Consider the following 26,858-nt stretch of genomic DNA (forward strand, 5'->3'; position numbering starts at 1 on the left):
ATGTACATGTATATACAGTAATTATTGGCGCCTACAATTTTTAATGGAGATTTTTCATTCACATTCGTATAACTAATATTACATGTAAGTAAGAGCGCAAATATATCACAAAAATAGTCTCATACCGGTATGCAAATTACAACAAGTGTACCGGTATGTGTGCTTCTTCGTAAAATTTGATCCTAATGGAGGACTCTCTGGAGACAAAATATTACTGGGATCTTCTCAAAATGGGATAAAACTTATACCTTACTTCATAATTCAATACATGATTGTATGTTTATATGGATTAATTTTGCTATATTCTGTTTTGTGTACGAGGCTTACACATGAAATACATCATGTGATCATGGCATTATTAGACAAATGACAAAGGAGAGATAACTCTTAAACAATGTGGCCACAATTCACTTGATATAAAATATCTTGATCAACTTCAAATTTTATTAATTTGCAATAAAAGTTTTAACACAGTTTTTGCACAGTATTATCAATTTTGTTCACACTGCTTTGAGTTTGTTGTTCTTTAGTTTTTTCATGATTAAACTTGGCACAAGGGCTACCAGAGCAATGGCTGCCAACTTAAGAAGGGTCCCTGATGTAAACACATCCTCCATACTAGAGATCTGAGACAACATGCTACCGGTCTGGACACATATAAAATTATAGGGCATCAAACCTGTTAAAAAAAAAGAAGATTCATAAAAATCTATTACAATGTATCAAATTGGGAAGGACTTAATTCATTCATGTTAAAAAGATATTTTTTTTTGGAAGTAATTAAGCTGAATTACTCATGTATTTTGTTTTTTGATTGGTTATGCAACAATATATAGTTACGTATAAAGGAATAAATTATACCTGTTGTTCGGTATAATAAAAAATTTATTGCATGATTGCGAGGGAGGTATAAAGATTTATTCCCCAAGTGAAAATTATCATATTTCCCACTGGAGTTGCCCTCCCGAAATATGATTTTCACTAGGGGAATTAATCTTCATATCTCCCTCGGAATCACGCAATTAATGTGTAATTATTATCTTAAAAGGATATTTCTTTATGCTGGCATCAAAAAAAAAATAAAGATATAAAGACTTACCAATGAACACTGAGAAAAAGAACATATGCACCGGAATATTGAGTATTGGAGATGATACATTTAAAAACCAGTTTGGCGACATTGGGAAAAATCTCAGGAACAAGAGGAAGAAGAACAAACTGTCATAGTTGTTTTCCACCTGAAAATGGATCATATATATACTCTCAGTTTAGATTTGGAAACTGTTATGGTAAATGAAACACGCATTGCTTTTTCGAGATTGTAATTGTTAAAACCTTTCCATGTTTAAGTGCAGAAAACCATATTCAGTAATGCTGTTTTTTTTTTATTTTGAGGGAGTTTTAATTACCTTTTCTTGCATGAATTTGACTTTTTCTGGAAAGTAACGGATAACGTATTGTTTGCCAAAGTATTTTGACAGATTGTAGCAACACGTGGCCCCTGTAGCAGTCAGGAAACAAACCAGAGGGAAAGATTTCCACACTCCAAACAGGGCACCAGCCAAAAGGTTCTACAAAATTCATCAAATGCTTTAGTGGTATAAGAAATGATAATTACAAGCACGTACTGTAAATATAGCCCATGAAAGTCACTATTCCCTTTGTTAATAATAATATTCAACATACAGAATGCAATCTTTGCTAGCCAAGGGTTTACGATCCACTCTTCTTCTCTACAAGTTTCAATTTTGTCGGCTAAATCTGCCAAGGTATGTAGAGAAGCAGAGTGGATTGTAAACCTTTGGCTAGCGATGATGATAGAATGAAATGTGTTTTGCAATGCTGGGTTACATTTAGGAACTTGTTGATAAAAGAGATGAAACGTACATGTATAGTAGTATTGAACAGAATAGTTCAGAAATTTACAATAAAATCTGAAACCACCTACCGGTATATTTCAAGAGTTTCAGTGTACTTTTGAATTACCTACTGGGATTACAACAGAGATAGATCAATTAAAATAATCATTATACATGTTCTTACCATGAAAACTGAACCAGGAATTGCAAATGTTTGTTTGTAGATATAGGCACTGCAGAATAACACGAGCACATACAGAAAATGTTCGTCTTTGTACATCATCAACAGGTCCGAAACAGATTTGATGTCCTCTAATGATGTAGGGAACTTCAGTTCACCTCTGTTAGGAATAAAAAAATCATGCAATAATAATTTTTACAAACATTACCTAATTAGACCAAGGACATATTTATTGTAATGATAATCACTTCTTCAGCATGTACCTCTATAGAGTTCGTTTTTTTTCCTTTATAGTATAAATAACGTAATGCTAATGCAGATTTTCTCCGGCAATGTATCAATGCAGCTTGATATTACATGTGTAAAAAAAATTTCAAAATTAACAACTTACTTAAGAGTACTGTTTGCTGCTAACTCTGGTATATTGGTTGACAATACATACAGCCATGTGCTCATTCCAGCCAAAATAACTGGAATCCATATAATAGGTTCCATGGTGGAGAAGGTATATCAAATAAATTCTACTATTAACGTATTTTCTGTACAAAGATGATGCATGAACAAATCTGAAATAAACAGGAGTTGTTTGTGAATGATCTCGTAGAATTTTCAACCTTTCAATATTAAACATCCGATACCACGCTAATGTGTACAAAACAAACACGTCATCATGCACGATCAATCACCTTTCACCCGTTCGAGTCAAACTTTGACGGTTAATTAGTGCAGTTTCTTTTCGTCGTTCTTTTCTCTGTTTTCGTCAAAACCGATCAAGGACATTAACAGTTACATACCCTAATAAGGCAATCTTGCAAATGTTTTGGGTATCATCAAGTTAAGAAAAGGAAGTAATTATGTAATATCGTTCAATTCATTCTGCATTCGTGTACTTTCAACTTTGTTTACATCGTCTGTGCATGAAGGTCACATGACTATTGATACGGAACCTCGAGCCCGCAAGTTAATTCATGTACCCCCCCCCCCCCTCATCTTTCATCTTTTATTACGTTAGACTTAGTCATATCATTTTCTTTGATATTGTTTATAAATATATCTTGTTTTGTCCAGAGTCTCTAATACTGTAAATAAATCGATTATATTTTAGTACAAGTCGGTCATGATCAGGAACGTACAGTACAGGCAACGCGGATCCCGTGTTTCCCGCGCCCCGTCACGGTATAAACACATCGAGGTGATCGGCCAGGTGAGACAGGTATACCGCGTTCCCATCACGGTAAACTCATCATCTACCTGTCCCCGCCACGGTAAAATTATCGATGGAAAAGTATCGTATACAAGCGGGAGTTATCTCCCCGAATGACAAATAAATTGAATGTTTCTTTATATTTAATGACGATATTTAACCCGATTTTGACAGAGATTATAATCGAAATACTTGGAGTCTTTTTTACTATTTTTTTTATTTCATAGCTATTAAATAAATTATAAAAGTATTTAATTTAATACTTGTGCAGCAATTGCAAATAAAATATTTTCGAATCCATTATCATATTTTAAGAAGGTCGTTAAATTAAAAATTATCATGAAATGATTTTAATTGCCAATACAATTATAAATGTGTACGCAGTGTGATTGTGTTTTCTTAACAATTAATTGGTCCGCCTACATTTGTATTGTTTGTTTTGAAGTCCATGCGTGTCAACTAATGATGAGCAAGTGATTAAAAATTAGGGCTTCCTATAAAATTACCAACCCGGTATTTTTAGCATGTTCCGTTCATTTCTTACAAGGTCTTTTACGTGTAAAGAACTTTTTTTGTGAATTCACGTTTTATTGAATTTGTGTTGCGTTACTTTAGGTACATGTATGGCTCGTCGTTTGTCACTGCGCGAGGATTCCCACTTTCAAGTGCGTTACGTTTGCGACGACAATCTTTAAGTGCGAAGCCGTGTGTTCTTATAGAGTCAGTCTGACTGAGAGAGTAAGGAGCCTTAGAGATACCCAGAGTTGCATAAAATTATGTAATCGAAAGATATTGTGGGTATCCCATGTCATGGTGTCGTGATGGTGTACCAGCTACCCGCCGTGACGGAGGTTAGCGTTCGCTCGCGACCGAGCCCCCCCCCCCCCCCCCCCTCTCTCTCTCTTAACAGAATAACTAGATAAAAAATTTTGAGAAGGAAATGTTGTTAAACTGTTCTTAACTGTTTGCATTTCATGCCGATAAAAAAACATTTAAACATTTCAGTAAGTGTATTGATATCATTTTATGTGGGCATGTACATGTAATCTTATTGAATATAAAGCTACTACAAATATGCAAACCCGTATCCCGTTATCGTAACCTTATCCTCCCCACCCCCCCCCCCCCCCAACCGCTTTAAGACTGTCGAAGTTAACATTATTTGACTTCAGTCCCAATTGTTTTACACAAAGGTGTGAAACCGTCGCACTGACAGGAAATCACTCTACGCTTGAACGCACAGAATACACAGGAATGAGGCAGGTAGATAATCTGTGTAACGATTGACCAAGAAGAATTCTACATGCATATCAAACAATTTTACTAATAGTTATATCAACTAATTGATTTATTTTACTGCGTTCTTTAACCGCTAAAAGTGTTGAAGATGTTCCTTCCCGCAAAAAACCTCCATTATAAATTAAACGAGAGATAGAGAAAAAACACAACGAATTAAACTTTCCAAACACAGTATATCATGCATCACGAACATTGTAAAAAAAACTTAAAACTGTTAAACATACTTCTTTTTTTTTCTCTATTAAAAATAAAACTAATAGAACGAAACTTTATCATGGAGGAAACACGTGGTAGAGCTAGCGGGTTGATTTGATTGACAGGTGCAGCACGTGGACTCAAATCTGAAATTGCATGATGGATTCAATCATGTAGTGTACCATATTCTTTTATGAATACTAATTTTATGAATATTTAGTATTGGATATTAGTATATTTCACATAAGTGTACGTTAAATTACGCCTAAACGTATCTCTCTCTCTCTCTCTCTCTCTCTCTCTCTCTCTCTCTCTCTCTCTCTCTCTTGTAAGGTGTTCTGCGATTAGACGAAGCCGTACGCGATATAGACTTTTTCTTTTGTCGTGAATAGGTGTGAAAACCCTCAAGGGCATGTCGTTTTCTACCCTGAGTTTGTTAATCACTACATGTATACACAGAAAATGATCGTGACTTAAACTTTATATGTATACACAGGAAACGCATACTGATACACGTTATGATTCAATGTGCTTTAACGCAGTACCAACTCTATATATGAATGATAATTTTATTATTGAATGGAAAAATAGATCTCTTAGTTGATTCCCAACATTTGTTCATTTCTCAATTTAAAACATACACAAGTCATGTATTGACAGTTTACGGCGCTATGCGTGTAAACTTATAAAATGAGAAGATGAAATTGCTCTGCATTGATACGAGTTCATCTTATGAAAATATTTAATTTTAAGATTGTTATAAAACAGGATTATCAACTATAATAGAAATAATAACTGAAATAAGCACGTCAAATACAAAGATATGTGTTCTTATTTACACATCACAAAATTAAACAGCATAATAATCATTTTATGTTGTAATTCGAATGTAGTTTCCGATGTCATGAAATTCTATTTCATAAATATAATTTATTAATTTTATAATAATATGGACCACAATTTATTTACAATGCAGCTGTTATGCTTAAATCTGAAGTCGCATATTTGACGTGGATTTACGCGACCTGCATTGCCTGTAATGTACAGTACAGGTAAAGTAACAACAACAAGCAGCAGCAGGAATAACGGCAAATCACACCGTCGCGGTGTCATCACGGTCGCAATCCATACCGCGATCAAAAACCGCGATGGTGTATCGCGGGAACGATAAAAATACCGTGACGGTAACGCGGGCCAATACGGGATCCGCGTTGCCTGTACTGTAGCATCTTTTTTGAAAGGTGGGGGGGGGGGGGGGTGGGGGGGGGGGGGGCGCGGGGGGGGGGGGGGCAGACGACAGACTCATCAAAAAAAATCTTGACAAGCAAAAAAAAAAGGATTTTACAAAATCCTGAAAATCCTAAACCATGGGGGGGGGGGGGGGGGGAGTATACTTTTAACTTTAATATCGCTGTTTATTTCCTTATTTTCAATTCAATTTCTTACATGGTCCCATAAAAAGGTGTGGGGGGGGGGGGGTGGGGGGGGGGGTAGCCAACTCCATATTTATTCATTTTTTGTATGTAAATTTTAGAAAAATCTTTGCTGCGATTTTGATTTTGAAGAATGTTGAAATAAAAAAAATGACAATTAATATTCAAAAGTGTTACTTGTGCTTTTATAACAATCACAGCAACAAAATGAACAAGAAATAAATACATAAATAGATAAGTAAAAACCACACAACTTACAACAACAATAACAACAGAGCTTTAAGAAAGATTTGTAAAAGGAAAAAAAAGTTGAAATTTAATCCACTACTACGTATACGTACCACCAATCTCAAACATAAAAAATACATAAGCTTGTATCCATATATTAGATTCCTCCTTCTCAAAGAAAAAAACCCAATAATTAAACAAAATCTAATGATTTCTGAATAACATTGATTTAAATATCAAAAATTCTTTAAAATTTAGTATATTTCTTGTTCCAATCATACTAAAATCGAATCTTAAGCTAATTATACGTGACGTCAATGAAATAGCAGGAATGGCGTGTATACATATAATTTTTTTTTTACCCAAAAACTACTCAAAATTAAACTTTCGTATAATACACTACACAAGAAAAACATACAATTAATTTACGAACACTAAAATGTGAAAATGTAAACAGGAAACATAATAAAATTGCTTATTTACAAAAAAAAAAATAATTATAAATACGAAAGGCGCTCGAAGAAATTATATACACAGGAAATGTCACCGGATAGGGGATGTTGTACTGTTTCTCTATCTTCTGCTGACTTTTCATCATTTTCCCGAGGTTTCTTTTCAACGACCATCCAGAAAAAGAACGATTAACAGGTTCTAGCCATGACACAACTTATCAAGCAGAGGAAATTGGTGTCCCTCGTCACTGGGTGCGTCTCCTCGGCGTTTGGTGTGGTCAATGTCGTCACAATGGGGATAGAGAACGGTATCACTCTGAAGGACATCATTGTAGCAAATGAAGCAGGTAAAAACAGGCGCTGGAATACAGATATAATATATATGCTGTTAAATATTGAATTTCATAAATCAAAGTACTGGTATTACATACAGGCGCAAAATTTACATGTTTCATATAATGCACATTGATTTTACAATCTGGTAGAATGGTAACATTTTTAAAAATAAATTTGAACAAAGATGTTGGAAATTGATCTAGTACAAGAGAATATTGCTTTGAATGTTAGTATAAAAACGGTTATTTAGTCAAAAGATTGCCAAATTTAACGACTCTATAAAAACTAAACTGACAAAGTGATTTATTCTTTAGCCTGTGTAATAAAGTCGTCGTATGGAATGTACACCGTTGGAACAATCGTTGAGGTTGCCGTGACGGTGTTCGTCGGACTGACGATTTTCGTCGAAATGATGAAAAAGGATTTCTACTACGTCAATTTAATAAGCCACGCCATAGCATGTAAGGATAACTGATAACAATTAACATTTTCGAAAAGATATGCAAAATACCTTTTTTTAAAAGTTGCATGACCCCAATTGAATTATTGTTAAAATTGAAGTATTGCATTTATTTCATCAGTTCTGGCGATTGGTTCTGCTTGCATTGTTTACGGCGTGAAACTGAACACCAGGATCACGTGGTACTTTTGGCTCGGCCTGTTGGGAGGTGTCGTTGCCTTCGGAAACTTTCTGTATTGGTTTTGTACCCAGATGTTTCGTCGATATCTGAAGCGCCACCACCCGGACGATCCTTTGTTCAGCTTAGGAGGAGATAATTTCACAAACGACAATACCTATAACGAGTCATACAACAATGAAAATTACGATGAAACTGGCGATTATGTCGAAGGCTAATTTTTTCATGTAGTGATTATAGAAATATTTATTCACATTAAATTTTACTGTACATGTAAGTGTTTTTCAGTAATAGGTGTGCATTTTTTTTTTGGCACATTTTTTTTCTTGTAAAAAAAGAAACTCCTCTTCTTAAAATAGTATATTAAAATAGTATATGATTACCTTGTATTCAAATATGTAAAAAGTATAATAAATTTGTTAAAAAAATATTCTGGCGTTGAGCGATTCTGACTTCACGTTATCACACTGCCAATTTTTGAAGAAAAATCCTGAATCATATTAATTACATCACCAAGAATAGTTACTCGTACAAAAACAGAAAACAGAGATTTGAACGCAATCTTTTAAAAGTATTGAAGTTCTTGATCTATTTAGGATTAAAACAAATATTGACTATGAAAAAGCCATAAAAAAATTATACAATCATGTACAGTCATGTTTATCCTTGATAAGTACATATAAAGTTATTGCGTATATGCATTATTCTATATCAAACAGGGAGGTAATTTGTAATCTGAAAGAATAAATCTCAATGTGAAATGAGGTACATGTATACACATGGATTTACCATACAATTTAAAGTTGTTTGGATACGGTTTAGAGTTGCATGTTACTTTAAAAAGCGTGAATTTCTAGTTTTTCTTTCATTTCTAAAAAAAATAAAACATAAAGCCCAACAGCAAACTGTTTTAAACAGGATGCACGAAAACACCAGAACATATCCTCCGTTTTGCCCATCTAAATATGTATATTTACACGTGTCATACCACAGATTGCTTTACAGTATAACATATACACGTAACAATATCATAAGATGCCGAAAAGCGAAAAGCGCCACCGCGGGTACAAGTTTCTGTCCGACCTTTGCCTGGGAGCCTGGGACTTGGTCACCGCCAGCAGACAGAAGATCGGCATGGTCTTAACGTTTATGACCTTGACCCTCAGTGCGGCTACCGTGATCGGGATGGCGTTTGACCGTGACCTCAATCCTCTACAGAGGTACAACCAAGAATGTAAGTAGATCTATTTTTTCATCATTATATCAAAATACTAGTTAGGGGTAAAACCTAGTTACTATGTCAAATTTTGAAGATGGGTGAATAAGGCGTGTAAAATGCCCATACACGGTCGGACAAGCTATTGAAAAATTAAAATATCAATAAATCTTATATTTAAAAAAAAATCATTTAAAACAATATATATTTAACATATCATTGATTTTAAATCTATAAATATGTTCAATACTTGGAATATGTTGACTCAAACAGGCGTATACGTATCAAAACCTGCAAATAGTGTCATCTTTAGAACTTTAAGGCATTTTCTTTTATAGAGTGGGTCAGGGCTCCATATTTTTCTCATAGAATAATTAAGGTCCAATGGAAAACAAACCGATTTCAATAAACAAAACCGTGGAGAGATGACCTACTATACATTAAAAAAATTATTTTGTATCCCAACAATTGAACGTTTTGAAAAAATAATACAAGTCCTTAAATTCGTTGCCAAAGTGACACATTATATTTAAAGAGCCTACTTTATTGTGTCTGAAATGGCTCAGTGGTTAGAGTACTTGACATAAGCTAATTAACCTGATAAATCTAGGGTTTTTATGGTATGGGTTCGATACCACCAAAATTTTAGGCAATATTATTTTCTTATTTTTTTGTTAAATATATTAAAAACTGAATATAGTTAGAAATTGTGCTTTGGCAAACTCGTATTGTAATATATTTGAATAGATTTAATTGGGAAAAAATAAATTCAAAATTGTATTTCACGACTAAACCGCAATGGGCATTTGCGCCATCTTATTCCCTCATCTTTGTCATTTATGTCGGTACTCTTCACTTACAGAGACGAACGATTTATAAGCACATCACATATCAAACATTAGATTGCAATGCAATATTCTAGCTTAACTTTTTTTCAGCTTGCGCCTTGCAGGCCTCCTTTGGACTTATCAGTGTGGGCTCAGGGATCCAATTCTTGCTTTTTTTCTTCCTGTTATACCAAATCTTCAAGGCAAGACACAACAAGCACCGCGTAGATGAATACCATCTGAATGTGTCTGCAAATGCGTTATCCAGTAAGATTCCTGTACAAATACAAGTTGTTCAAAATCATCAAAGTAAAGTTACAGTATAAGCACAACTCTTTAATTCAAATATATCATTTGAGACAAAATTTGGCGGGAGAGAATTAGTGTCCTGTAAATAGAGCCGTACCTACTCCTGTATCCAAAGTTTGTTACGAGTAGAATGCTATGTAGAGGGTTCTATTGGAGCGAATCGACGAATCAAATAATATGGAACTGGACTGAAATGAAAAACACAGTAGCTAAACTATATAATGTACATGTAGATATATTCCAAATGTACTTGCAGCGATGGCCCTGGTTTCTGGTATGACGTTATACGTGACGATGTTGACCTCTTCAATGGACTTTTGGTACTATTTCCTGGGCTGGGACAGCGTTGCATTCGCTATCCTCAACACTCTGATCTGGTTTGTGACACAGTACTATCATCGCCACGCAGAAAGATACAGTACTCATCGGAGACTGAGGGAGGAGTCCACAAGTGAAGATGACAGCAGTTAGAAGCTCAGAGGACCAGTAAGGGGGCTGAGCGTTCGACAAATCTGGCCCCGGGGCCATACAACTTAGACGAGTTTACTTTTGATCTAAAACTCGCTTTTACAAAAGGAACATATAGTAGAAAAGTGAGACTGAGATTAGAAGTGAACTCGTCTAAGTGTTATTGCCCCGGGGCCAGATCTAATACCTTAAATTTTTAGATATGATTTTTTTAAAGCTGTAAACTATTATACAATGAAGAAAACTTGAATAAAGTTGAACTATTATCTTTAAACAGAGCTCTTATGTATAAGAGATTAAAACAGTAAAAAATGGTCACAAACATTGAGCCCTCTTAATATGTTAGATAAACTTAAAAATAACGTTTATTTGTCTTCATATTGCATATTGTCGTATGTGAAAATGTGTTTCTGCATCGTATCAATCTTGCGATTTCAGCCATTTTCTGATGTATTATGATCATAGTTTATCAGATATACAGAAATATTTTGAATATAAGTATTGTTAGATCGTCTAATAAATTATAAATGAAAAATCATGTTTGTTTTCTTAAAAGAAGAAGAAGACATTAACGGTCATCATAATTATTCATATCTTTTTAATATTATGCAAGACATTCACCAGATATGATGATCAGGATTCATACAAAGTTGAAAAAAAAATACAAAATGAAAACAATGTAAAGATGTATCATAATGGATATTCAAAAGTAAATTGCTTTCATTGATGGTTCATAAGGATGTGATGGTAGCGAGCATTGTAGAAAAAAAAATACATAACTTTTCTTTGCTCCCTATGCACCCATTATTTAAATTTCAAAAACATTACTTTAGTTTATATAATCTTACTATTTCTCAGCTTTACATTAGAATTTATACAAGATTTCTCGTACGATGTTGAAGTTATTTAAACAATAAAATGCTTTCTTTGGTGATGCATTCAGGATATGAAGGTAGCGACATTGCAGGAAAACTACATAGCCCGCGTTAGCGGGTAATGTAAACTTTTCCTGCAATAATCGCTACCTTCATAACCCGCATGAATCATCAAAGAAAGCATTTTATTGTTTATATTAACATCTTTCTTTAACTAGTTAATAAACTGATTATGAAAAGTTAGTAAAATTCACTAAATTACTGTTAATGTACATAAGTACGTTAGCTAAATGAAGCAGCCAAATTGTCTCCTGTGAGACTTTGAGTCTGGCATCATCATGATAATTTCGTGCAGTCCGTGATTTTACTATGGTCGCTGTAGGTACAGACAAATCGATAAATAGGGAGTGTCGATATCTGTCCTGTCACTTTTAGCCGCCGTAGATTTCGACAAATCGATAAATGGGGCGTGTAGATTTTAGTCTAGCTGTTTCATACAGCTATGAATTAACTATGATAACTTTCCGTAAGAAATAGAGGAAATTATACTAGGTAGATGTAAATATAAATGAAAGAATTGATGAAGGTACTTCAAATCTTCAACACAAACGAAGGAGACTACTCATTTATTAACATGTTAAAAGTTCGCAATGTTTCCCGTCTTGAACAGGATTTTGGGTCGTGGCCCCATGTGAATTATAAGCCGAGATACTTCTGTTCAAATTCCTCTCAATTAGCGCAAAACATAGGTTCCCCTTATTTGCCGGTGTAACGAAGAATTTTGACCCGGGTTGAAAATTGACCCAGGGGTCATTTTTCCACGTTGAATATTGAGACCAAAGGTGTTGAATAAAGACCCTAATCTGTTGAAAATTGACCCGCATCGTGGAATTTTGATCATGAAACCGGTTCAAAATTCAACAGCAAAGAAGCACAATTTAACGAATCAATATTTTAATATGAGTTTGTTTTATTAAAAATTATCAGTTTTTAAATATTTATTCTTTAGATTTACATGTATACATATTTCAACGGGAGGGGGGGGGGGGTTAAAAATGAGACTTAAATGATTATATTTTGAATTTACTTATTATCCCTTTAAATATGTAATAAGTATTTTATTCATAATAAACTTTCCGCGTATAATTGCTGTTTTGTGTGATATCTATACATTTTTTAAAAAATATGTTTTTAAGAATATTTGTATACATGGTTACACGTTAAACTATTCAATTCAGTAAAACGCTTTTTTTTTTAATTCGCTGGAGAAGTGTACAAATATAAATAATTTTAAAAAATTACAATACCTAATATTGTTTAATTTTGGTTTTACGTTCTTCCAGTAAATTGAAACTTTGACATTGTTCATTGTAAATTTTCTGGGTGGGTGTAAATACAAAATTTACAGTATGTCCTATTGAGATTTTTTTGTTTGCACACACTCAGTTTGTTAAAACTGTAACTATCTGAATATTGTATTCACACCCATCCAGCAAATAACAGTTTACATAATGATGATATGCTAACATGTACTCTTTCATGAACATGCTGTAGTAACTATATCGTGAAAGCTGATACTTTTTTAGTGTTTTATTTGTTCCTTTAGGATAACCTCTAATGTAACTAAATATCATCAAAACGCTAATTGTTCTTGGCATAAATGGAATAAATGGAATCTGTAGCTAGCTAGCAACCTAATTTTTGTACAGGATGACAATAAAATAATTTTGCTTCAATAGTTTCTAAATTGCTTTGATCACAAAAAATTAACATAAATTTACTTACAGTAATTGTTTTCGTCAATAAATTGGTAAATTATATTTTTTGAATAGAAATATGTAGTAGAATTAAGATCATACAGCAGCGTTGGAGTAGATGGTTGACCCTCCTATCACAGCAACTTACATTACTAATTTAATTTAAACGTGTTTTATTGAACGGAATGTTCAAATTAATTATTGAATGGATTGGATAACAGTCATATCCTTTGTAAACCCTTTCAAGCATACGAAGTCAAGAAAAACTTATCTATGGTCATAAGAATATCGTATTACAAGTTTATAGAATATTATTGATATTATGTATACACATAATATCAATAATATTTTGTAAACTTGTCTTATATACATAAGACAGGGGATACTTGAATATTAAATAATAATCTGAATATTTATCATATACATGTATGATTGTATGACATATTGTTGGTAGACATGGTCACTCACACCTACAATAACAAACCTATCACCTTCATTTATACTTGCAGAGCTACAAACATAAGAATGAGATTTTCATGATCCAGCCCATTTGAAAAGAACAGTAAATAAAGGGAACTATATATTAAATAAATATACATGTATTATATTTGAATAGGTTTAAACAGTGTAACTTAAGAGAATCAAAAACGTATGGGGGCTCTAATATAAATATAAACATGGGAAACAATCTTATCTTTATGAAAAATCAGACCTACCATAAAGTATAAAGTTCATATAAAAAGGTACACTTATGTCAATAAGTTGTTTAAAAAGTTCGTCTCTTTGTTAAGTGTATCTTGGCCATCCAGGGAAAACAATAACATTTCCTTCAGATTCAGACCCACGGTATAAACATCGACTCTCAAGAGTTAAAAAAATCCTTAAATAAATAAGCGTTACTAGCTTTATTCCGTAATTGACATTAAAAAAAATATTCCCTATTGCCTTAACTGAAATGTTTGTAAGCTCTAGGTATATTTTGTTTTTTAAGTTTTGACTTAACGAAAGATAAAGTTGATGAAATTTTCTTTTTTGCGTGAAGATTATTCCATAATTTACATGTAGACGGAGCAAAGTTATTGTAATAAGAATATAGTGGTAGATAGTAAAAAAAGCTCATTAGACCTAAGATTATATGCATGTGCAGTTAGAAATTATGATTGAATTCAATCTAACATATCTTGTGGTGCTAAACCATTTATAATCTTGTAGAATATAATTAGTCTATGTTTATCCCTTCGAGATTGTAAGGTTAAGCTCACTATATAATATGATTTTAAAAGAATTAGCTCTGATCCCGGTCACTGTCATAGTTGCTTCAATTTGTACATGTTTAAGCAATTCGAATTTTTCCTTGATACAGCTGCTCCACAAAACATCGCCATATTCCAATCTAGGTCTGATAAATGCCGAATTTTAACAAGTGTTTATCTATCAATCGTATGCTTGAGTAATCTTAATAAATTTAACTGTTTACATGCCTTTTCATGTATACCATTAATATAATTAGATCAACCATCATCCGACTGTATATTTAGGTGCAAACCTACTTTTTTTTAAATTAATAACATTTTTGCTGTAGAGGGTATATGTTTTAAATTTTGAGAAAATATATTACGTCAGTTGCCTGTGTTTCTAATTTATAGTTGAATAATGGGAAAACTCAAAATAATAGAAATAAATTGCATTTTTAAAAAAGAACTATGACTCTGCATATGCAGAAATTTGGATGGTGCTTCAATAAAGTTAATCTGACGAGTTTATGAAAAATTATTGTTAAGTTATAAAAACAAATTAAAAACGTGTAAATATGTATATGCTGTGTATATATGTATAATACAGTATATATAAAAAGGGATAAATATATGACAACCATTCAATTATTATTTTGTCAGGGAAATATTCTGACTTCTTCAAATTAAGCATATTAGGTATCTGACATTATATCCTTTTGTCCTAATATAAATATATATACCCTTTACCCCCCCCCCCCCCCAAAAAAAGTATAGAAGTTATATATTTTCAATTATAAGAAAAATATACAACGTCAGGTGCCTGTCGAATAGAGCTCTGTTAAATTGCCTGAAAAGTGACGATAACGGGCAATACATTTATTAGATATGTTTATCAGAGATTATGACAAGTTTAAACTTTAAATTCTATCAAACAAGGGAATGAAAACACATTCTATGTCAAAAAGTATTCTAGCCCTACTCGCCTGTTCCATTCCGAAGCAAACGGTCGTCTTCTTAGCTTTATTTACATAGCTTGTAATAATAAATGGATATCATATTTTCAGTCTCAAAATTAAATGATTAATCGGGCATATCAACCTAAAAGAAATTACCCACGTCCGCATATGTATTGGACAGTATGAACATTTTTTAAACTGAAACTTTCAAATATGTGCATGATTGTACATTTAAACCATGTAGAGTACGTAAGTTCTAGTTCAGACCAAAACTCTGAGGTTGGGGTCAATTCTCAACAGGATCAATTTTCAACGTGTCGAGGTCATCAGAGTTTAGAAAAATCTTTTTCATACCGTTGAAAAATGACCCCGGGTATAAATTTCACGATTTTGGTCTCAATATTCAACGTTGAAAAATGACCCCCCGGGTCAATATTCAACGTTGAAAAATGACCCCCGGGTCAATTTTCAACCCGGGTCAATATTCTTCGTTACACCGGTACCAATCAGTCAAAACACTAACACTTTGTCGTGTTAAGTTGAGAAGCTTAATGTAATAGTTCTGGGTTTCGAATAGTTCCATACTACTATTAAATTTATTTTACAAAATTCAAAATAAATCAGATTTTATTTCCCCTTGATGTCAGTCTCATATGTTACATTGATATATCATAAACACATCATTATTAATTTAAAAAAAATTCGGAAAAACAATACAATTTTTCGTGTAAAAGTATCTTGAATTTTCTCTCCAACGGAAGTAGAAAAAAAAACTATGATGAAAAGCTCCATATGCTGAATACATGTTGGACCTGGTTTCCGGTATTCTGTTTCCGGAACAACCGGAAAGGAGAACTTGTAAATGCTGTGTCCTTCAGTGTCTACTTTAGAACAGCTCTACCTATAAGTTCTGCTGACTATTTGTTAAATAAGAACCCGCATTAACCAAAAAGTTCAAAAGTTTTGCAATGGCGGCACTAATGGACGCAAGGCAGAAGATCGGCCTGTCCGGTTCATTCGTTACCATGGCATTCAGTCTCACGGGAACCATAGGAATGGCGGTAGACAACGATATATCAGTGATTGGGCTATTCACAAACGAGTGTTTGTATTTCTAAAAACTATTTTAGATACGCATATGAAGCAAAACTTGTACTTATTTGTGAAAGTAAAATATGCAAACCTTTATCCTAGTATATATATTGTTGTTAACAATTCAAAATGATTTTTTAATATGAAATTTTGTTCATCCTTTTTTTTCAGCGTGTGCCTTGCAATCGGCGTTTGGCTTGATTGCCTGTGCATCAATTGTTGAAACCCTCCTTTTCTTTATTCTGGGGATTAAAAAATGTTGCGGGAAAAAGAAGTCAGATTGGTTTCACATATCTGTTGTTGGCCATTTCATGGGAAGTGAGTTGTTTTTGGTTTATTTTTTTTTTGTATTCATGTACATTATACTTATTAATGATAAGAATACTGCAAGTAACTACAAACTGTTTTTCTAGCATATAACAGATACGCGTGCTTTCTTTCAAACAAATGGTCTATATCCATCAATTTGTCATTGTGAGAGAAAGAGGATGCAGAGAGAGAGAGAGAGAGAGAGAGAGAGAGAGAGAGAGAGAGAGAGAGAGAGAGAGAGAGAGAGAGTTTTATTTATGATAAAATTAGGTAAAATGGGTTTGCGTTTGGTTATCAGTTTAAAACTTGTAATCACCCATTGATTTTGGTTTATGTCTATAATCTACTTGTATTGTAAAATAACAGCATGTTTACATTTAAATTCTTTTAATAAAAGCGCTCGGGTTTCTCCTCGGGACCGTGGTGTATGGAGCGCTTGTGACGTCACGGATCTACTGGTACTTCTGGTTCTGTGTGTTCTCCTGTATCAGTGCCGCCGGTCTGTTAATGTTCTGGATCGCCACCCAGATGTTCCGGCGCTACCTCAAAGTCACGTACCCAGACGACGTCATGGTTAATGAATGAATTAAAAATCATGTTTTTTATTTGCTTCTATTATTAAAATTAATGTAGATCGGTAACAATTTAATAACATGTATACTATGATTATAATTATTATTATTGAATAAAATATTCATTACATTTTACAACCTTTAATGTAAATAACGTAACGAAATTTGAAATACATTTATTCATTCATGGTATTAAGACTGTTGTATTCAGTCAATTACTTTTCTTGAGAACTTTTTATCTAAATCACGTGGACCGATGATATTCTCTCTCTCTCTCTCTCTCTCTCTCTCTCTCTCTCTCTCTCTCTCTCTCTCTCCATATATATAAGGAATAAGGAATCATTCTTTGAGTATTATGAGGTGATAATTTTGGTCGGGGCGTGATCAAATCCAATAAAGCCAGAAGGGCTTTATGATAGATTTGATCACGTCCCGACCGAAATTATCACCTCATAATATTCAAAGAATGATTCCTTATTACTTATATTTATATAATTTTAAACCATCTTACGATTAAATATTTAAATATAAATAAGCAAACCCTGCTGGCGCCTCGATTTGGTTTATGAGTTATATAGTACAAAATCGATACGTAGTGTTATCACAGGCAATGACATAGAAAAATGTAAATATATATATCTCACTAAAAATGGCTAACGACACGAACAATTCATATTGGCAAATTTTCGGATCAACCAGTTTCTTCTTCAGGACAAAAGAAAAAAATCACATTGCTAAAAACAAGGGGAAAAAATCCAGCAGTACAACTTTCACTACTAAAGAAACAATAAAAAGAACAGCAACTACATTTTAAACAGTTTTGATTCACAATTTTTGAGAAGGTATTGGCGGTGCGGCCGATCGTTCTAAAATCCCTTTATGCATCCATCCATCCATCTTCTCAGACGAAATTTTACCGTAACTTTATATATCTCGACTCATAGAAAACAAATGAACTTGTGTGCGATATGTAGTTTCGTAAGTTCGGCTGTTACAGTGTACATATTTTATAACTATAAATCTTGAAAATGCTTGTTCATAAGTTATGATCAGTTTGAATGCAGTCTCGTTTTGTGAAATATTTTATAATGTCATTGAACTCTTTTAAAAACGTCTTTTCTCCAAAATCTAGGTTCGTGCTTATAAGTTAAGTGCTTTTTCTACACTTATCGAAGGTGCATGTTCCAAGTGGTGCATATTGTATACATGTAAATCAGAATTTAAATGCTTGAAGTCTACAATTATGTTTTCTAGTTTATGAAGAAACAATTGCTTACCCCGAACTAATATCAACTTTTTTTTTTTGAAAATTAAATCAAGTACATACAAACTTCTTATTAAAGAAATCTAAGAAATCTGATAAAATGAAAGCAATTAATATTGGCATCATCTAATTTTCTTATCTACAAACCACTTTCACAAAAGGGACACAACTCTGTAAATATAAAATAAACGTGTCTTGATGATCAGGGGAAAAACCAATAATATTCAAGGTTATTTGATCTGTATTCAAAACATTGCCAGTTAACAGATTAATTGGCGCTGATAATGTCAATTTGAAATTAATCAGTGGAAAAAAGATTCTAAAGATAAACCCTGCAATTGGCCTATTTTTTAACATCTTCTATCAAAATTTCATTACTGCAAAGCGAGGAATACCACTGTAATGGCATGTATTCTGGATGTTTGTCCCTATCAGGCTTGTAAATTACATTGTAAAGTAATGCATTACATTACCATTACTTCATGAATTTGGGCATTCAATTAACATTACCATTACTTGATTTTCTTGAAGTAATGCATTACATTACCATTACATGAGTAAAGTAATGCATTACCATTACCATTACTTCGTTTTAAAAAAGCAAAATTAATAAAGATTTTTGCAAATGTTTCAAATATAAAACATTACACTCTTTAACATATCTACAGGTTCATGCTCAGTATCAGGTTCAAATTCAATGACTTTACAAGAGTCATTCTTTATTTGCTCAATATATAATCATCTTGTGGCATTATGAACAATATATACGTATTATATATGTAAAATCATATTTATAGACATTTGGCATGATACAATATAGGATACGAAATAGAGACACAGAAATACATGCATAACAAAAAACAATTTATGGAATAATGTTGCGGTTATTAAAAGCTAAATAGAGATATTTCCCCAGATTACCCAAATCTTTATAATGTTGGACACTTAATTGTATTCATTCATAAACAGATGGTTTTTCCCAGTTATATTTCTTAAGATACGGTGTTTTAATCGTATTTCTTTCTACTGAGGACACTTTAAGACAAAAGATTGCTCTTGCACTTTATTATCGAAGTTTCAAAGGGTTTATCTTTTAACTGCATCCTGTTAGTTTGAAAATCTTCCAAGCTATACTAAATAAATGTTTTACAGGATCAGTCGAAGCTTGGACTGAAAAGCACTGTTTGACGATCTTTATCTTAGGATATATTAAGTGCAATAATAGAAAAAAAATACATGAATCTTGTATTTTCTATCTGTCCAAACTAATGTACAGTGTACTTAATATACAAGAGAGAGAGAGAGAGAGAGAGAGAGAGAGAGAGAGAGAGAGAGAGAGAGAGAGAGAGAGAGAGAGAGAGAGAGAGAGAGACTTTAGCACTTCTTATAACAATACATTGTTTTGATACTTAAATTATCCTGGGGTCATAGTGTGTTGTTGACACATTTCTTATTGAAGTGCAAACTAATTGGAGTAAATTGTTTAAATAATTAAAAACTCTTAATAACAACACTCTTAAACATGTTATGAAATTGTGCTGTTATATTTAGTAATACATGTATTAACAATTCAAAAATGAATTTTTCAAAATTCTTTTTTAATAATACAACTAAAACATTTTTATCTCAAGAATTATTTCTTTTTTCTCCAAACATAAATTTAATCAAATTCAATTTCAACTATTCATTTATTCATCACATTTTTAAAAGTGAACATGCATAAATAAGCTTAAGCATAGTAATACAAAGTAATGCCAAGTAATGCCAGCATAACACTAGATTTTAGAAAGTAATTAGTTACATTACCATTACTTGTAATGCCAATTTTGTGGTATAACAAGTTACTAGCATTACTTTGAAAACATGTAATGCACTGCAATGCATTACCATTACATTTAGCATTACCCCAAGCCTGGTACCTATATGTAACAAAGGTTTCTCTTTAGTATGGGAATGTTTTTATAGGTCTATAAAGCAATTCTGTACCAATTTCTACGTAGAAAAATGTACTAAAATATCAACCAAAGTTTGAAAACTTTTTACATAGAAGTTTACATAGAAAAATTATATACCTTAACTTGATTTTGCCAAGCCAAATTTTGTAAATTTTTACTATTTATATTATGTGGGTAGTAGACCTTTTTCCACAAAACTTTTTCTGTCGCATTTTCATGACTAGACTATTTATAACTAGCATATTTCGTCGCATGAAAACCAAACTCTCCTAGTTTAAGAGATATTGAAAAATGAACATCTTATACAGAATCAAATTGAGAAATTTGGATTAAAGATTTTGTTTGTTCATAAACATAGATATTTATGAATTGTAATAATTTCCTTACATTTAAACTGAAATGATAACACGTAAGTTTATATAATCAATATTTATTCCTATACAGAACATTTGCTAATTGGTCCAATCCATGTGTTGTAAATAACGATTACTTTTTCCATTGTAACTTAAACAGGTGCGATTCAATAAACATTAGAAAATTTTCGAGTACAATTACGACAATTTCTATGCTGTAAGTATAAATTGTGTTGATGGTGTTGTAAATCGACCCACAAATTTAGTTTTTTATCCTTTATTTTCTGCAGCTGTCTTATTGTTCACATATTTATGTCAATCTACAGCACAGATAAGTTCAATGTTCTCCATGTTACTGTTTAAAGTTACATCAAAGTAATATAAGTGTTTATTTACTTTATGATATATTACTAAAAAATAGAACTATTACTATCAAACATAAGTGTATAAAAATATTAACCACGATTTTTTTAAAATACCGACTTATGAAGTGAAACAATAGACTGTAGCCCACCTTATTGGAGTGTATTCAAGAACTTTTTAACTCTTTTAAGTCTTAAAGTTTAAAAGAAGAACTGAAAGTTATCGTATTCCTACAACGTAGCACTTTTGAGCAACCTACATAAATATATACAAATGTAATTTGTTGCTGTTCACAATTCATTTAATGCAATCGATATATTACATCAAACTCGGACCTTCTATAATAGATCAAAAGACCCATTTTCAAAGATAACAGTCCATTTACGTGAACGAATAATTCAAAATATTAAAGATATTGTTAGTGCAGAGCGGTTACCGCTCGATTTTTAGATAAACAGAATCATAAAAAATCTCTAAGAGTTACTAATTAAACGCCGCACAGTTGAGTGATTGAAGATATAAATTCAAGAAAAACCAGAGAAGGCATCGTTTGAAAGTCTGACGATGTGATTTTAGATTAAATTTACAGATTATTGATAAAGTATTTTTTAAAACATCAAAAACATACATGCAATTCATAAACACCATTAATAATAATTTATTTTTTGGATGGTAAAATATTTTTAAAAAAATGTAACTTGAATGTATTGTTTCTTAATGAATTAAAAAAACCCACCTTTTTAATGTTAATTTATAGCTTAGATAATCTAAAATGAAACAGTATACTTAACGACCTCAATGTTAATGAGTTTATTGCGAGTTATTACCTGGAGCCATGTTCCATATTTTATAAAACTATTTCTGTTGCATTTCCATGACTAGACTATTTATAACTAGTCTATTTCGTAGCATGAAAACCAAACTCTCCTAGTTTTAGAAATATTAAAAAATGAACATGTTATACAAAATCAAATTGAGAAATTTTGATAAAAGTTTTTGTTTGTTCATAAATATAGATCGATAAACTTTAATAATTCCTTTGCATTTAAACTGGAACTTAATCATAACACGTAAGTTTTATTTAATCAAAATTGATCCCTATACAGAACAGCTCCTAATTGGTCCTTTTTATGACAACCAATGCAAGGTAAACCATATTGTTGCAATCCATGCGTTGTAAATTACGATGACTATAACAGATGCGATTCAATAAACTTTTGAAAATTTGCGAGTACAATTACGCCAATTTCTATGCTGTAAGTATGTGAGTATAAATTTTGTTGATGGTGTTGTAAATCGACCCACAAAGTTTTTTATCCTTTATTTTCTGCGGCTGTCCTATTGTTCACATATTTATGTATATCTACAGCATAGATAATTCTATCGTTCTCCATGTAACTGATTAAAGTTACATCAGAGTATTATAAGTGTTTATTTACTTTAGGCTATATTACTAAAACAGAACTATTATTCACTAGTGCTATCAAACAAACACATTATTTTAAAATTCGGACTTATGAAATAAAACAATAGACTGTAGCCCACCTTTTTGGAGTGTCTTCAAGAGCTTTTTAACTCTTTTGAGTCTTTAAGTTTAAAAGAAGAACTGAAAGTTATCGTATTCGTACAATTAAGGTAGCACTTTTGAACTACATGTACCTGTATAAATATATACAAAAGTAATATGTTCCTGTTCACAATTCAATTAAAGGCACTCGATATATTACATCAAACTGAGACCTTCAATAAAAGATCAAAAGACCCATTTTCAAACATAACGGTCCATTTACGTGAACGAATAATTTCAAAATATTAAAGATATTGTTAGTGCAGAGCGGTTATCACTCGATTTTTATATAAAAAGAATCATAAAAAAATTCTAAGAGTTACTAAACGCCGCACAGTTGAGTGATCGAAGATATAAATTAATGAAAACCAGAGAAGGCATCGTTTCAAAGTCTGACGATGTGACTTTGATTAAATTTACAAATTATTGATATAGCATCTTAAAAAATAACAAAAATACACACAATTTACAAGGACCTCAAATAATAATAAATATCGTTTTGGGATAATGAATCATCAAATTAATATTGAACTTGAATGAATTGTTTCCTCAAGATCATAAAGCAATATCAGACTAAAGTCAAAATTTCAGTCAGTGTTAAAATGATTGTTTATCATATTATGACGATTGAAAGTTATAATCGACAACTTTGTATTAAGACACTTTTAACTGTATTTCTATATTGTCGGCAATTTCAATCAAGAGACATTAAGACAGTTTACAATTGTTGACTTCAGTCTAAGTTTGCTTCATGATCCTGGAGCCAGGTCTTCCTTATGTAATAATTTTTATGTTTTTAGCTTACCCAATCTAAAATGAAACAGTGTACCTAAAGACCCTAACATTATAATGAGTTTATTGCGTGTTATCACCTGGAGTCGTGTTCTATCATATTGAATTTCAGCCATTAAACATATATAAATAAAGGTGTATATCTGATGACAAATCATAAGGACAGTGGACGAGCACCATGCATCTCGGATACTACGTTTTCTGTTTGTGTTGCGTTGTATGCTTTTCAGATTGCTCAGACAACAAAAATACAAGTAAGTGCCTATGTTTCCCCAGCACTAAAGACCTCTGATATAAAAAAAAAAACTCTTTCAAAATCGAGTGCATTAAAAAGTGATTAAATCCGATAGACTTATTGTCCCGCTTTATGAATTGCAATATAAATTATAGGCTTTCCGTTGGAAAATGTTATTTTAAATAACTTAGATCCGTTTCTTTTTAAAAATTTTAAATTATGATTGTAAAAAAAAATACATCTTTCAATTTAAATGTGTCCATATTATAGCAGTTTCATGAAAAGCCTCACAATCATTATTAAAAAACCAAGTTGAAATAATGATTTAAAGAAACAAATAATTCTAAATTGATATTTTAAAAAAGTTGGTGATGAAAAGACATGATAATCCAAAGTGACCTAATGTTTCCTGTCCATTTAATAGCATAGAAAAAAGAGTGCATGTTAATGTCCATATAACTTTTTTATTACGTATACTTATAATAAGTATAAAATAAGATAAGTAAACATATTTGGATGTAAATCGGGATATAAATAATGGTTGGTACGTCTTCACATCTTCCACAAATCGCTTCAAAAGAGTTTTTTTAAATCGTTGAAGCGCCGAATTTTAATGAATAAAAAAGTTGTTGATTTTCAATGAAACTTACAGACTTTGAATGTAAGCAGTGTCATCTAGTGTTTCATTTTACAGATAAAGCATGCAAACCCCCATTCCACAGATTTGCAAACAGTTGTTATTACATCAGCAGAGACCAAGTATGGGGAGATGAGGCCTTTGTAAGTAAATAATTATTGTCATGGAAACTGTACACCTAAATATAATACATTGATTATATATATCATGTTTTGTTTACTCTCTGCTTCATACAAAGGCACGTTGTATCAACATCGGAGGTTACCTCGCCAACTTTGAGACATTGGAGGAAGCCATGCTGATGAAACAAAAGTTAAAGAAAATGAATTCGGGTATGAAAAACAAATATGACTGTTACCAAATTGTTTTCATCTTTGATATGTTTTAGATTTAGAATATAGAGGAATTCTATAACACATTTAGCTCATTGTTCGGTGGATATTATCCATGTAATATTTATGTTACATTGTGTATCCATACGCCACGTAACGTCATACTTAAACACTACGTAGTTAGAAGTTACCAAAAAATTATGCAAATTGCAATCCAAAAATATTAAAATCAATGAACAACTTAAGCAGTTTTTACAAATATACTATCAAAAATTCAATGTTCAGTACCCTTATCATCTGAAAGATGGATCCTCCACTTTATACTCAAAACGACACCGCGTTTCGAAACAATTTATATCACAAGCCCGACAATAAATACAACAGGGTAGATCCAAACCTTGTAAAGGGTAACACTTTCGATAAAAAATTGTTTATGTCCAACAATCCGACTCAAACTGGGTATCAAAAATAAAACCGTAAAATATTCGGCACTGGCTTGATAGAAAGATAAAAAAGTAATGCAGTTCGAAAAGTCAAGCGTTATGATTGTTAGTCATTTAACGATGTTTTGTAAACGTTCTGCTTAAATTGATTAGAATATGTTCAAAAATGAAATCTTTGTGTGTTTTGGTTAGGAAATTTTTTTTGGAGCATAATATTGTTGATGACTCGCAGTAAATGTGTTGTGTGGTTCACAACTACATGTACATAATGTTTAAAAGATCAAAGTTCAACTAAAAGACAGGGTAAACATGTCATGTACCAATGCTATGGGATAAAAAAAACCCACAAAATTCGTTGGATAAAAAAAAAATCATTAACCAAATCATGAGAGCCTGTATACTATGTTTGATATACATGTATCAATTATTTGTGATAAAAGAATATATATTCTTCAATAAAAACTGGAAATTCAAAATTTTACATTTATTACAGATTTTACCATAAAATTCTTATTGTACATAATTCAATAACACAGGTCTCCACTTCTTTGTTGGAGGAAGAAATATCAACAGGAGAAAAGCAGGAGGGGATTGGAGGTGGATCAAGAATGGAACTATGATCAAAATGTCATATTTCGCATTTGGCAACGGCGAACCAAATGGAATTGACAGTAATACGCAGGATTGCATGTTCTTTTTTGCAGGTGAACACTACAGATTTCACAGCGTCTTTTGTGACAATTACAATGGTGGTTACATTTGCGAAAAATAAAATGAGAAATCACAATGAAGCTGTAATCTTCTCTTCCGGTTTGTCTGTGTGAAATTAAGAACTTATTGAAGTTTGTAGTTGATAAAGTTGTTAAAGTATCATGCACTCTGAAATGCTTGATACGATCACTAATTTTGGAGCTTCAGCGATATACAGCTGGGAACAGTTAACAAAAAATACTTAACATTTAAAGACTTTATCAAAAGTGCCCATGTGCACACAATATCGTGCCGGCGAGTGTTTCCGATAATCTATTTTGGTCGAGTGAGTTTTCTCAAAACTGACTTATTTTTCCTAATTACTTAGGATACGGGACTAACGAAATTTCTTTTCATCATTATGCTGTCTCCTTAAAAATTTAGAGAATATTCCTGATAACTTTTTTGAAATTTTTATCATTTTTATATTATAACCTTACAGTCATACTTTAAAGGAAAAATATGTCAAATCAATTTAACGTCAGAATAAATTCAACATTATACAGACACACTTAAATCATTTACTTGACCTTGACCTTAACCACTTTTGAAGACAACTGAATGAAACCACAGTACAGCTACTACATGTATCAACATATCAATTTTATTTATACCCCCCCCCCCTCCAAAAAACAAAAAACAAAAACATAAACAAAAGAAAAAAGAAAAAAAAAAAAAAAAAAACGAAAAAACAAAACAAAAAAAGATTCAAACAACAATTCAAAA

At 32.1% G+C, this 26,858-nt stretch overlaps 4 protein-coding genes and 1 non-coding gene across 6 annotated transcripts; 4 read left to right on the forward strand and 1 right to left on the reverse strand.

Moving 5' to 3' along the window:
* Positions 1–430: 430 nt before the first annotated feature.
* On the reverse strand, positions 431–2,986 carry LOC105318071 (transmembrane protein 41A). 2 transcript variants are annotated; one of them, XM_011414969.4, is made up of 6 exons: positions 2,835–2,986; positions 2,432–2,606; positions 2,044–2,200; positions 1,410–1,571; positions 1,100–1,238; positions 431–679 (listed from the first exon to the last, which is right to left on the reverse strand). In XM_011414969.4, exons 2-6 carry the CDS (start codon positions 2,533–2,535, stop codon positions 501–503), a joined length of 741 nt encoding a protein of 246 aa, XP_011413271.3. In that variant the 5' UTR covers positions 2,536–2,606; positions 2,835–2,986; the 3' UTR covers positions 431–500. The 2 variants fall into 2 exon arrangements, with proteins under 2 accessions (XP_011413271.3, XP_011413272.3); XM_011414970.4 differs by having other exon boundaries at positions 2,727–2,966.
* A 3,977-nt stretch (positions 2,987–6,963) lies between these two features.
* LOC136273021 (uncharacterized) lies at positions 6,964–8,176 on the forward strand. The gene is made up of 3 exons (XM_066076707.1): positions 6,964–7,198; positions 7,502–7,648; positions 7,769–8,176. The coding sequence occupies exons 1-3, from the start codon at positions 7,057–7,059 to the stop codon at positions 8,041–8,043; spliced, it is 564 nt and encodes a 187-aa protein (XP_065932779.1). The 5' UTR covers positions 6,964–7,056; the 3' UTR covers positions 8,044–8,176.
* Positions 8,177–8,728: 552 nt separating this feature from the next.
* On the forward strand, positions 8,729–11,154 carry LOC105318084 (uncharacterized). The gene is made up of 3 exons (XM_066076708.1): positions 8,729–9,059; positions 9,980–10,135; positions 10,434–11,154. Exons 1-3 carry the CDS (start codon positions 8,861–8,863, stop codon positions 10,646–10,648), a joined length of 570 nt encoding a protein of 189 aa, XP_065932780.1. The 5' UTR covers positions 8,729–8,860; the 3' UTR covers positions 10,649–11,154.
* Positions 11,155–16,044: 4,890 nt separating this feature from the next.
* Positions 16,045–17,528, forward strand: LOC117681308 (uncharacterized). Its single transcript, XM_034445157.2, has 3 exons — positions 16,045–16,572; positions 16,732–16,878; positions 17,267–17,528. The coding sequence occupies exons 1-3, from the start codon at positions 16,437–16,439 to the stop codon at positions 17,452–17,454; spliced, it is 471 nt and encodes a 156-aa protein (XP_034301048.2). The 5' UTR covers positions 16,045–16,436; the 3' UTR covers positions 17,455–17,528.
* Positions 17,529–23,856: 6,328 nt separating this feature from the next.
* On the forward strand, positions 23,857–26,169 carry LOC105318073 (uncharacterized). Its single transcript, XR_010710355.1, has 4 exons — positions 23,857–23,989; positions 24,665–24,750; positions 24,846–24,939; positions 25,919–26,169. It is a non-coding gene; the product is annotated as an uncharacterized protein (transcript).
* The last annotated feature ends 689 nt before the right edge of the window (positions 26,170–26,858 follow it).

This window comes from Magallana gigas, chromosome 2 (assembly GCF_963853765.1).
Source record: "Magallana gigas chromosome 2, xbMagGiga1.1, whole genome shotgun sequence".
NCBI classification, from domain to species: domain Eukaryota; kingdom Metazoa; phylum Mollusca; class Bivalvia; order Ostreida; family Ostreidae; genus Magallana; species Magallana gigas.